Here is a 12279-nt window from a genome sequence, read left to right on the forward strand (position 1 = left end):
AAAATTGTAAAACAACAACATATTAGTTATTTAATCATTCTGGTCAACCGCCCGGTTGAGCTGCCTGTTAAACGTTAAGCAAAATTGTCCATTTGTCACATCCCTAGTGTGTAACATGGTTTAGATCCATGCTTATGCGTTCTATAAAAAAACATTTTTATTCTGTGTTGTCATAGGGCTGCGTGGATTGATAAGTGTCGGCCTGACATCCTCATCTCAGAGTCTACCTACGCCACCACCATCCGTGACTCAAAGAGGTGCAGGGAGAGGGACTTCCTGAAGAAAGTACATGAGACAGTGGAGAGAGGAGGAAAGGTGAGGACCACCACACAAGTTTCTTCCGTCCATATAGCTCATTCTGTCTCTCTAGAACTAGTGCCTAATGGAGGAAATGTTGTGCTCTCAGGTTCTGATTCCGGTCTTTGCCCTGGGAAGAGCTCAGGAACTGTGTATTCTATTGGAAACATTCTGGTAAGATTTTGATTCCGAGTCAATTTCCGAGTTCAATTAGCATTGTGATCCTAGTGTCCTTTTGATAAGATGGCATTAACTTTGTGTTGATTTGATGTTAGGCAATTCAGAGAATGATTTGACAGTAACACTCTCCTCTCCTTCCACAGGGAGCGGATGAACATGAAGGCTCCCATCTACTTCTCCACGGGGCTCACAGAGAAAGCCAATCACTACTACAAACTCTTCATCACCTGGACCAATCAGAAGATCAGAAAAACCTTTGTACAGAGAAACATGTTTGAGTTCAAACACATCAAGGCCTTTGATCGCTCCTACGCAGACAACCCTGGACCAATGGTGCAGAAACATCATCATATTTTTGCATGCTACTACCATAACATTACTTTACAGTTGCAACATGAATGTATAATTAGGCATTGATATGCTTTAGATACAGACATTTCCAATCATTTGTACATTATACAGTGGGGGAAAAAAGTATTTAGTCAGCCACCAGTTGTGCAAGTTCTCCCACTTAAAAAGATGAGAGAGGCCTGTAATTTTCATCATAGGTACACGTCAACTATGACAGACAAATTGAGAAAAGAAAATCCAGAAAATCACATTGTAGGATTTTTAATGAATTTATTTGCAAATTATGGTGGAAAATAAGTATTTGGTCACCTACAAACAAGCAAGATTTCTGGCTCTCACAGACCTGTAACTTCTTCTTTAAGAGGCTCCTCTGTCCTCCACTCGTTACCTGTATTAATGGCACCTGTTTGAACTTGTTATCAGTATAAAAGACACCTGTCCACAACCTCAAACAGTCACTCTCCAAACTCCACTATGGCCAAGACCAAAGAGCTGTCAAATGACACCAGAAACAAAATTGTAGACCTGCACCAGGCTGGGAAGACTGAATATGCAATAGGTAAGCAGCTTGGTTTGAAGAAATCAACTGTGGGAGCAATTATTAGGAAATGGAAGACATACAAGACCACTGATAATCTCCCTCGATCTGGGGCTCCACGCAAGATCTCACCCCGTGGGGTCAAAATGATCACAAGAACGGTGAGCAAAAATCCCAGAACACACGGGGGGACCTAGTGAATGACCTGCAGAGAGCTGGGACCAAAGTAACAAAGCCTACCATCAGTAACACACTACGCCGCCAGGGACTCAAATCCTGCAGTGCAAGACGTGTCCCCCTGCTTAAGCCAGTACATGTCCAGGCCCGTCTGAAGTTTGCTAGAGTGCATTTGGATGATCCAGAAGAGGATTGGGAGAATGTCATATGGTCAGATGAAACCAAAATAGAACTTTTTGGTAAAAACTCAACTCGACGTGTTTGGAGGACAAAGAATGCTGAGTTGCATCCAAAGAACACCATACCTACTGTGAAGCATGGGGGTGGAAACATCATGCTTTGGGGCTGTTTTTCTGCAAAGGGACCAGGACGACTGATCCGTGTAAAGGAAAGAATGAATGGGGCCATGTATCGTGAGATTTTGAGTGAAAACCTCCTTCCATCAGCAAGGGCATTGAAGATGAAACGTGGCTGGGTCTTTCAGCATGACAATGATCCCAAACACGCCGCCCGGGCAACGAAGGAGTGGCTTCGTAAGAAGCATTTCAAGGTCCTGGAGTGGCCTAGCCAGTCTCCAGATCTCAACCCCATAGAAAATCTTTGGAGGGAGTTGAAAGTCTGTGTTGCCCAGTGACAGCCCCAAAACATCACTGCTCTAGAGGAGATCTGCATGGAGGAATGGGCCAAAATAGCAGCAACAGTGTGTGAAAACCTTGTGAAGACTTACAGAAAACGTTTGACCTGTGTCATTGCCAACAAAGGGTATATAACAAAGTATTGAGAAACTTTTGTTATTGACCAAATACTTATTTTCCACCATAATTTGCAAATAAATTCATTAAAAATCCTACAATGTGATTTTTAGGATTTTTTTTTCTCATTTTGTCTGTCATAGTTGACGTGTACCTATGATGAAAATTACAGGCCTCTCATCTTTTTAAGTGGGAGAACTTGCACAATTGGTGGCTGACTAAATACTTTTTTCCCCCACTGTAGATACTATTCTTCTTACCCCAGTGAATATTCTACATAGTCACTGTAGACCCGTTATTATTAGGTTTACCCATTTTTTTAACCTTTATTTAACTAGGCAAGTCAGTTAAGAATAAATTCTTATTTACAATGACGGCCTACACCGGCCAAACCCGGACAACGCTGGGCCAATTGTGCGCCGCCCTATGGGACTCCCAATCACAGCCGGTTGTGATACAGCCTGGAATCGAGCCAGGGGGTCTGTAGTGACGCCTCAAGCACTGAGATGCAGTGCCTTAGACCACTGCGCCACTCGGGAGCCCATGAAATTGGGTTGGAACAGATAGTGTGCTACTTTCTTGAATTGTATATTTTTTATATTTTTATAAATTCAATTATTGAAATATCACTACTGAAAAGTGTGTGTGTTCCCTCAGGTGGTGTTTGCCACCCCAGGAATGTTGCATGCTGGTCAGTCTCTACAGATATTCAAGAAGTGGGCTGGCAACGAGAAGAATATGGTGAGTCCCATTTAAGATCTATACCGTAAAACTTCAATTAAATGGCAAGTCTCAAATAGCCGCTGGGTCTAAATGAATTGTTTACGAGGTTATCATGAATTACCATGAATTGTTTACAAGGTTTAATGTTTGATTTGTTACATTAAAGGTGCACTATGCAGAAATCACGCTGCCTTTTCCTGTTTGCAAAAATTCTAATAGTTCGCATAATTTCATTTTGTGACAAAATAAGCAAGTATAGTGTAGAGAATCATTGTAACATCTAAACCGGTGTGAAATATATTTTCCATAACCAAAAATATTGTATTTTTAGCTGTTTGAAGCTGGTGTACAAAACCGAAAGTAAAAGACAAAAAAAAAAAGAACGGGAAGCATAGAAGTGCGCACATAGAACAGATCTACCGCTTCTTAGACTTGCTTTCAATGACAGTGACAGATCTATAACTAACTGGCAAGCACAAAAAGTCAATTTCTGGAGGACAGACCCCCAGAAATTGGCCAATCACCCTCTACTGGCGAAAGTAAGAACTGCCAAAAAATGCACAGTCAAAGAGGAGAATAATTATTCTGTGAAGGAAAAGGGTTTTTTATTTGATTGATTTTTTAGGCATACTAAGACAAACATGACAAAGTGTGTAAATAAGAATACATAAGTGCAGGATATCAAGAAATTGATTACAATGCTGGAAGTGAATGCTGGAATTAAACAAATTACTATGCAAATTAGCAAAAGCTGTGTGCATTAAGGAAATAGACACCTGGCTCAAATAGAAGCCTGTCTCTAGTAAGTGCCTGCTGTGTTCAGTGATTTAAGCAAATAAATGCCTGGGCTATTAATTGAAGTTTTACGGTAGATTACAGAGCTATTTTTGCGAAGTTGGGGAGAAAAACAATTCTACTTTTCATTTTCTGTTTATCAGATCATCATGCCTGGGTATTGTGTACAAGGCACCATCGGACACAAGATCCTGAATGGTCAAAAGAAACTGGAGATGGAAAATAGACAAACGGTAATGCAAGATGAGATTGTATTTAACTTTATGTATCATCATGATGTTACTGCAGTAATAGATATCAAATGGATACATTGAAATTGAGATCAGTGAGCCAACCTGCTGAGGTTTGTCTGGTAACCCTTGACCTTGTCCTCTGTCTGTGACCCCTGCAGTTGGAGGTGAAGCTGCAGGTGGAGTACATGTCGTTCAGCGCCCATGCAGACGCTAAGGGCATCATGCAGCTCATCCGCATGGCAGAGCCTCGCAACATGCTGCTGGTGCACGGAGAGGCCAAGAAGATGGAGTTCCTCAAGGACAAGATTGAGCAGGAGTTCAGTGAGTGACACCAGTATGTCCTTGTAACCATATCTGTTTCAAGAATGTTAGGGCTTCAGAGAAAAGGATTTAGAATTGCAGTATGTGCCACATGTTTGAGGAGCACTGGGTAGTATTTAGTAGTAGGGCACAGCAAAATGTTTTGCAACAGAAAACAACAGTCTTCTTATTAGACAAGCTCACGTTCCACCTCCCTCGTTTCATTCCATTTGAAAACGTTTTTTCCCCACTGAACACAGCCCTGGTATTATCCCTCATCAGTCATTCTATGTGTGTTTGAATGACAGGCATCAACTGCTTCATGCCAGCCAACGGTGAGACGACCACTGTGATCACCAACCCCAGTGTCCCAGTGGACATCTCACTCAACCTGCTCAAGAGAGAGATGGCCCTTGGAGGTATTTTTCAGTACACCTGAGTGAGTCTCGATCTATATCACTCTCAGTTAATGTGTGTGTTATTCAGTGTGAATTTTCACAGGCCCCTTACCTGACCCGAAGAAGCCTCGTACCATGCATGGGACCCTGATCATGAAGGATAATGTAAGTTCTGAATTCCATCAACTGCCATGCATACAAAATATACATATTCTGCTTTCTCTATTGTTTATGATATAAAACATAAAACCATGACCTTGCCTTGCTAATTTAGAGGTTAGTAACAACGCGCATGCCCCGTCCACCTGAGGATCTGTCATTTTCAGCCATCTATTTCCTGTGTTTGAGGGGTGCAGAATCCACTTGTTAGTTAAATCCCGCAGGATTGATTGCTTTGATTTCACTCCTGCGACTCTATTGTATTCTTGCGTCTGCCTTTCGTGTTTTCCCGTTAACGTTACGACCGCGGAAATGTTTGTAATGACCTGTCAAACACACCCCGTTAATGGCTGAAATGGGCTCAATGAGATACATTGGCTTTCCATTGAATCTATAAGAACGCTAAAGCTTCGTCTGGGATTTAATGCACCGTCTCGACACTTACATCACAAGAAAGAAGAAAGATAACTTTATTTTGATGGGTGTACATGTTTTGTGGAATTGAAAAAAGTAATTTAATACAGTTGACAATTTTTCTAATTAGATGCGCTGAAATGAAAGCAACGTCCGAAAATGAACACTTGCATCACACCCGTCGCTATGGGCGGGCCAGAGGAGGCCGGGCCCGCCCCCAAAAAGGCTCCCCCCCCCCCCCCCCCCCCCCCCCACTTGAGGGAATTTATTATTAAATATACGTACTGTAGGCTAATAATAATTGTGCCCTGCCCTCCCATGCATTTCATATGCCCCCCTTAAGACTGAGGTCTGGCGACAGGTCTGACTTGCATAATAGTGAAATTATGTCTGATCTCGCAAACAATGTAAAATATGTTTAGATAGGTGTAAACTAGAGCCAAGTGTGTTGATTTTTTATCCGAGGGTATCCTGTTATTGACACACATGTTGAATTATGCAAGAGAATGTGACAACAACAGTAATTAATGAGGCAGGCTAGCCCGCACATGCGAGTGCAGGTAGTGTAGACAGAGCAAATGTTTGGTGGTTGCAGCCCTGTTCCTCCCCTTTATGTTAATTTTATCATATATGCAAGTACACCCAGTGTATTTATTCAGATGTGGCACAAATGTCCTAATTTTAACACACATAAAAAAAATAGCTGATAAAATAAGAAAATGTATACAAAAAAATAAGTGACATTTGACATTGAAATGAATACCGGAATTCCCACCAAAATCACTGAACTCCATTCATTATTTGTCCTTACCGGTAAAATGTTTTATGTGCTATAATTCAGTCGATATCTGATAGATGACAAAAATTTGAAAAGTTTGGAGTATCTTCATGCATTTTCCAAGAATGTTGCATTTATTAGAATTGTTTTTAAAACCTTAACAATTTCGATGATCGTTCCTAATGTTTGTAATTCAGGATGTTTTATTCTCTGCCTTTGGCCTTGCCAGTTTTGACCTCTTGTTGCCCTTGCTTCACTTCTCCCCCATTTGTTCCCCTGCTCTCTCTGGGTGTAGAGTCTTCGGCTGGTCTCTCCAGAGCAGGCTCTCAAGGAGCTGGGCCTCAACGAGCACCAGCTCCGCTTCACCTGCCGAGTGCAGCTCCAGGACTCACACAGTGACTCCGACACCCTCATCAGGATCTACACACACCTCAAGAGGTAAAGTAAGACAAAGTTGACCATTTTTATTGTGTTTTCAAGTTCTTATTTGGGCAAAGCTTGGGCATACAATATACATGTATCACAAAAAAAGAGTTACAATAAGAAGACTAATGTCAATGATTCATTCTCCCCTTTCGCTCTGTATTGTCTCTGTTCTAGTCTACTGAAAGGTTATACCATCCAGCACCTCCCAGACGGGACTGTCATGGTGGAGTCCATTGTGATCAAGGTGTCCTCCTCAGCTGAAGAGCCCAACACCAAGGTGCTGCTGCTCTCCTGGAGCTATCAGGTAAGGAGGACGGGTGTTGAAAATAAGTGTGAGCTATTGTGACAGACCACAGTGTCTACTTAGCACTATAGCTTCCTCCCTGTCTGGGTACACTGTCCGTACATGGCTTGAACCAGGGTCCTCTGCATCGCAAACACACGTGACCGTCTGTTCGACAACGTACTAGCCAGTTGCGCCACTGAAAAGCTAGCAATTCAGCAATGTGAGTGGAAACAGTTCAAGTTTTGGAGGGTGCTTACAGTACTATCTGAACCCTGTTGCACTATACACATTAGGGCTCCTTGCAACGGATGGAGAGTACAGCCCACAAACTTAAAGAGTCCTGTGGTTTCTAAACTTTGCTTCTTGACTCACCATCGCCATATCCTGTGACGCACTTCTATTTATCTGACCAAAAACATCTAGCTATAGTAGTGCATGTAGCGACCACAAGCCATAACCTTTCCGTATCTAACACTTTTTAGATAAACACTGTAAAATGTCAATGATATGATATGATCAAAATACAATTTAAGTTAGTATGTTTCATGATAGAGCAGATTTACTAATCACAACTCAAACTACTCCATCACATTCTCAGATGTTCTGAGGTTTATTTCAATCCAAATGCTGTCAACCTTGTGTTATTTGTAGGATGAAGATCTGGGGAGCTTTCTGTCTACTCTGCTGAAGAAAGGACTTCCATCAGGATTGTCTTCAATATGATCCCATTGTTCAGTGAAGCTTTCTGTAAAGGTTAATCTGTCTGTTGTACAAAGCTGATTTGAATACATCGTTTTTTTATAAATAAAAGAAGATTCTTGAAACCTCATTTGTTATGTTGTATTAATATAATTCATGTTACTACATTACCTATCAATAGTCAAATGACAGTACATTTTCATGATGTGTTTTTAAAAAGGGAAGATGTAAAAGCAATATAAAAACATTCTGCAATGGTGTACATATATGTATGCAAAGGTTGGTGGTTTATGATGGCAAAAAATTGCTTCACCAATTGGCTTCAGAGTTTGTGAGCAGAATATAAAAAGCAGACAATTACATCAGCTGATAGGATACAGTTGGAACAGGTTTATCCAAACCACTCACTGTCCCACAGCGATGGTGTAGACCTCCCTATTAATCCCGGCCCACATCCATCTGAACCTGGCCATGGAGGGACTCCACTTACAGTGACTAGTGGTGAAGTAGTAGAGCAGGGGGTCCAGACAGCTGTTGAGGCTGACCAGAGCCAGGGTCACACGCCGGGCATTGTAGATGGCATTGGCATAGGGACAGTGATGGATGGCCCCTCGACGGCGGAGCAGGTGCAGGAAGTGAACCACATGGTATGGCAGGAAGCAGAGCAGGGTGATAGCCAGGATGGTGTAGATGACCCTCAGGGCTCCACGGGCCGTGTTGGTCCGGATGAGAGCGATGCGCCGTGCCACCAGAGGGTAACACACCAGGATGACCACAGAGGGCAGTAGTGAGCCGAAGATGAGACTGAATAAGCTGTACGGCGCCACACGCCTGTCCCACTCGTGCTGGGAGAAGTTCTCAAAGCAGCTACGGCGCTGGCGGGGACCTCCTTCAGGTTTGCTGTCCAGAGGTCCCAATAGGATGAAGGACAGAACAGCCACCCCCGCCACCACCCACACGGCCACACTCACCACTACAGTATAACACGAGTTCCGGAGCCTCAGATAGATGTGAGGATGGGTGACGGCCACGTATCGATCCACACAGATACAGGTCATGAAGGTGATGCTGATGTAGATGTTGGCGAAGAACAGTGTTCCTGTAATGCGGCAAGCCATGTCTCCGAATACCCAGTCGTTTCTGTTGAGGTAGTAGTGGATCTTGAAGGGCAGGGTGCAGAGGATGGCAGTGTCGGCTAGGGCCAGGTTGATCACGTACACGTTAGAGGAGGTGCGGGGAGTGATCTTGAAGATGAACACGTAGAGGGCTCCCACGTTGCCTGGCAGGCCCACTGCCATCACCAGACTGTAGACGGCTGGGAAGAGGTAGAACTGGTAGTCTTCTGTGGTACTGCAGTTGCCAGGTAAATCTCCAACAGATGTATTCATCGTTGCAGGTCTGGTTATCAAAATGAGCTTGTAGGTGACAGAGCCAGTGGGATAGTTTACTTCTGCTTTCCCTTGCTGATAATGGAACCTATAGTGAAAGTGTTCACAGTCAGATATTATCACGGTTGCTGTTTTACAGAAGAGATTTCTCATATCCTATCCTCTGCTTACTTGACATATCATGCCGTAATTCGCCAATACAATCATAGCTTCCATTGTAAAATATGTTTAAAGAAAAAAGTACTTGCGTTTCTGAAGAACACTCGCTGGATCCACAAATTCACCAAAAAAGAGTCAACAAATTATTACACAGTAGGCTACTTCACATGAGCACTAATCAAATGCATTTCCCCCACACCTTCATATGAGCTTGGTGTCATGGGCTTGGAAATGTCTCTGTGACCTCTGTAGTGTGAGTGGGTGGTGTTCAGTGCTATATCAAACTACACAGGAAACCTTCAGTGCATGCACTGTGCTTATAAATGTGTGGGTTATATCAGAGTTGTTGCCTTGTTATTTTTAGTTGAAGGTGTTAGACACATAATTAATAACAGTACAGGACTAGCTGTCAACACAAGCAAGCCATGTCATTGCCAAAAGGTCAGTTTAAGATTGAATAGTAAGTCATTTATAAAGTAAGTCAATCTTCTACTTAACTTGCATGCTACTGATGATAGTTTCTTGGATCCTTGATACTTCACTGGGGGTTGTGTCCTCACTAAATTATGCTAAACTTGTCAAATTGGCGGCATTTTATATGATGCTATTCTGGGTGTCTTGACTCTTCTTCAACACTGGTGGGCGCTTAACACAAATCAAATGTCCTTTACTGCTGGTCATTACATTGTCTGCAGCACAGCAACAAGCCATATCGACTGATAGTGAAGCAAAATTCAAAAGCATAATTATTGAAAGGGATTTGGTCCATATATTTGCTGTGAGGGCTTTATGGCTGTGTTGATGTACTGATGCTTATCTGTTATTCAAATATTTAATCCAAAATATAATTATTTTGTTCATTATTTTGAGTTATTCTCTAAAATAATGCTAAATTATACACAATGAAATGCAATGTATATCATCATCATGGAATATCCAGAAATACTTATCTTTCATCCTCTTGGATGGCTGGAATGTTACTGAAATCCAATATTGATTTGTACTGTAAGGGTTGTTCAAAGAGAATAATCGGGTACTGTTCATGTTGTGGACTATTCCTGAAAACCTTAGACAAACGTTTTGGACCTGGTCATAAGAACAGATGGGAAACCCCCTCCATCACCACCAGGGAGAATCCAACACAGCCAGAGTCAGTTGGACACAGGCAGCCATCACAGGCCAGATGTACTGTAGTCTACCTGGCCATACACAGCATGATGGATGGCTGACACACACAGTCACACTCACAATGGACGGCTGATAAGTCACAGAATCAGGTTCGATGATGGCTAGAGCCAGGAAGTAGGTCTCTCTCTCATCCTACCCTCTCTCTCCAGCCCGCCCCCTCTCTGCTGTGCCATCGCCTAGCAACGCTGCTGCTGTACTCACCAGTCTTTCACAACATCCCCAAGAGGAGCACTGCCTCTATCAGTGTTAGACACATTTTACCACAGCCATGAGACACGAGGGCTAAGATATATATTGTGTAGCTGCTCATTTGATGGCAACTCCATACACTTAAATTTCCCAAGAGGTGTATATGTCTAAAGTAGCCCATGTGAGGGTTTAATAGTTAATCAGTGTGAAAAGTGGGTTGAGAGCTGATAAGTAGTGTTTACTATGGAATTTCTGCGTTCAGATGAGGGTCAGAAACCATACATATTTACTGATGGTGTGAGGAGACAATCATTGGGGAGAGACACAAAGTGTGTGCGTGCTTTCAGAAAGTATTCACACCCCTTGACTTTTTCCACATTTTGTTGTGTTACAGCCTGAATTTAAAATTCATTAAATTGAGATTGTTTTGGTCACTGGCCTACACACAATCCCAATAATGTCAAGTGGAATTATGTTCAAATTATTGTATTTTATTTTATTTTGAAAATGAATTAAAAATGAAACGCTGAAATGTCTTGAGTCAATAAGTATTCAAAATATGTAAAACTGTGCTTAACAAGTCACATAATGAGTTGCAAGGACTCACTCTGTGTGCAATAACAGTGTTTAACATTATTATTTTTATGTTTACCTCATCTCTGTACCCCACACATAAAATTATCTGTAGGATCCCTCAGTCAAGCAGTGAATTTCAAACACAGATTCAACCACAAAGACCAGGGAGGTTTTCAATACCTTACAAAGAAGGGCAAAAAAACTAAAAAAGCAGACATTAAATATCCCTTTGATCATGGTGAAGTTATTAATTACACTTTTGATTAATCAACACACCCAGTCACTAGAAAGATACAAGTCGTCCTTCCTAACTCAGGTGCCGGAGAGGAAGGAAACCGCTCAGGAAATTTTACCATGAGGCCAATGATGACTTTAAAACAGCTACATAGTTTAATGGCTGTGTTAGGACAAAACTGAGAATGAATCAACAACATTGTAGTTACTCCACAATACTAACCTAAATGATGGAGTGAAAAGAAGGACGCCTGTACACAATAAAACATTTCCAAAACATGCATCCTGTTTGGAACAAGGCACTAAAGTAATACTGCAAAACATTTGGCAATCAATTAACTTTTTGTCCTGAACACAAAGTGTTATGTTTGGTGCAAATCCAATACAACACATTACTGAGTACCACTCTTCATATTTTCAGGCATAGTGGTGGCTGCATCATGTTATGGGTATGCTTGTAATCGTTAAGGACTGGGGAGTTTTTCAGGATAAAAAATAAACGGAATGGAGCTAAGCAGAAGCAAAATCCTAGAGGGAAAACCTGGTTCAGTCTGCTTTCCACCAGACACTGGGAGATTAATTCACCTTTCAGAAGGACAATAACCTAAAACACAAGGCCAAATCTACATTGGGGTTGATAACCAAGAAGACAGCGAATGTTCCTGAGTGGCCGAGTTACAGTTTTTACTTAAATCTACTTAAGAATCTATGGCAAGACCTGAAAATGGTTGTCTAGCAATGATCAACAACCAATTTGACAGAGCTTGAAGAATTTTGAAAAGAATAATGGGCAAATGTTTCACAATCCAGGTGTGGAAAGCTCTTAGAAACTTACCCAGAAAGACTCACAGCTGTAATCGCAGCCAAAGGTTCTTCTACGAAGTATTTACTTATGTAAATTAGATATTTCTGTATTTAATTTTCACAAATAAAAACAACAACCTAAAAACATGTTTTCACTTTGTCATTATGGTGTATTGTGTGTAGATGGGCGAGAAAAAAAATACATTTAATCCATTTTGAATTTTGGCTGTAACAC

At 41.7% G+C, this 12279-nt stretch overlaps 2 protein-coding genes across 2 annotated transcripts in view; one reads left to right on the forward strand and one right to left on the reverse strand.

Moving 5' to 3' along the window:
- LOC311150303 (integrator complex subunit 11-like) overlaps positions 1 to 7631 on the forward strand; it is a 30079-nt gene extending 22448 nt beyond the window's left edge. Inside the window, exons 7-17 of the mRNA XM_084187703.1 lie at positions 177 to 315; positions 407 to 471; positions 621 to 810; positions 2953 to 3036; positions 3957 to 4046; positions 4205 to 4367; positions 4655 to 4765; positions 4848 to 4909; positions 6391 to 6533; positions 6696 to 6825; positions 7459 to 7631. Coding sequence (XP_084043829.1) covers positions 177 to 315; positions 407 to 471; positions 621 to 810; positions 2953 to 3036; positions 3957 to 4046; positions 4205 to 4367; positions 4655 to 4765; positions 4848 to 4909; positions 6391 to 6533; positions 6696 to 6825; positions 7459 to 7530 — 1249 coding nt within the window. The 3' untranslated portion in view covers positions 7531 to 7631. The remainder of the gene's footprint in view (positions 1 to 176; positions 316 to 406; positions 472 to 620; positions 811 to 2952; positions 3037 to 3956; positions 4047 to 4204; positions 4368 to 4654; positions 4766 to 4847; positions 4910 to 6390; positions 6534 to 6695; positions 6826 to 7458) is intronic.
- A 279-nt stretch (positions 7632 to 7910) lies between these two features.
- Positions 7911 to 8894, reverse strand: LOC311149925 (lysophosphatidic acid receptor 6-like; the record flags this gene model as incomplete). Its single annotated transcript, XM_084187153.1, has 1 exon — positions 7911 to 8894. One exon carries the CDS (start codon positions 8892 to 8894, stop codon positions 7911 to 7913), a length of 984 nt encoding a protein of 327 aa, XP_084043279.1.
- Positions 8895 to 12279: the final 3385 nt, after the last annotated feature.

This window comes from Coregonus lavaretus, assembly GCF_964263955.1.
Source record: "Coregonus lavaretus genome assembly, chromosome: 22".
Lineage (NCBI taxonomy): Eukaryota > Metazoa > Chordata > Actinopteri > Salmoniformes > Salmonidae > Coregonus > Coregonus lavaretus.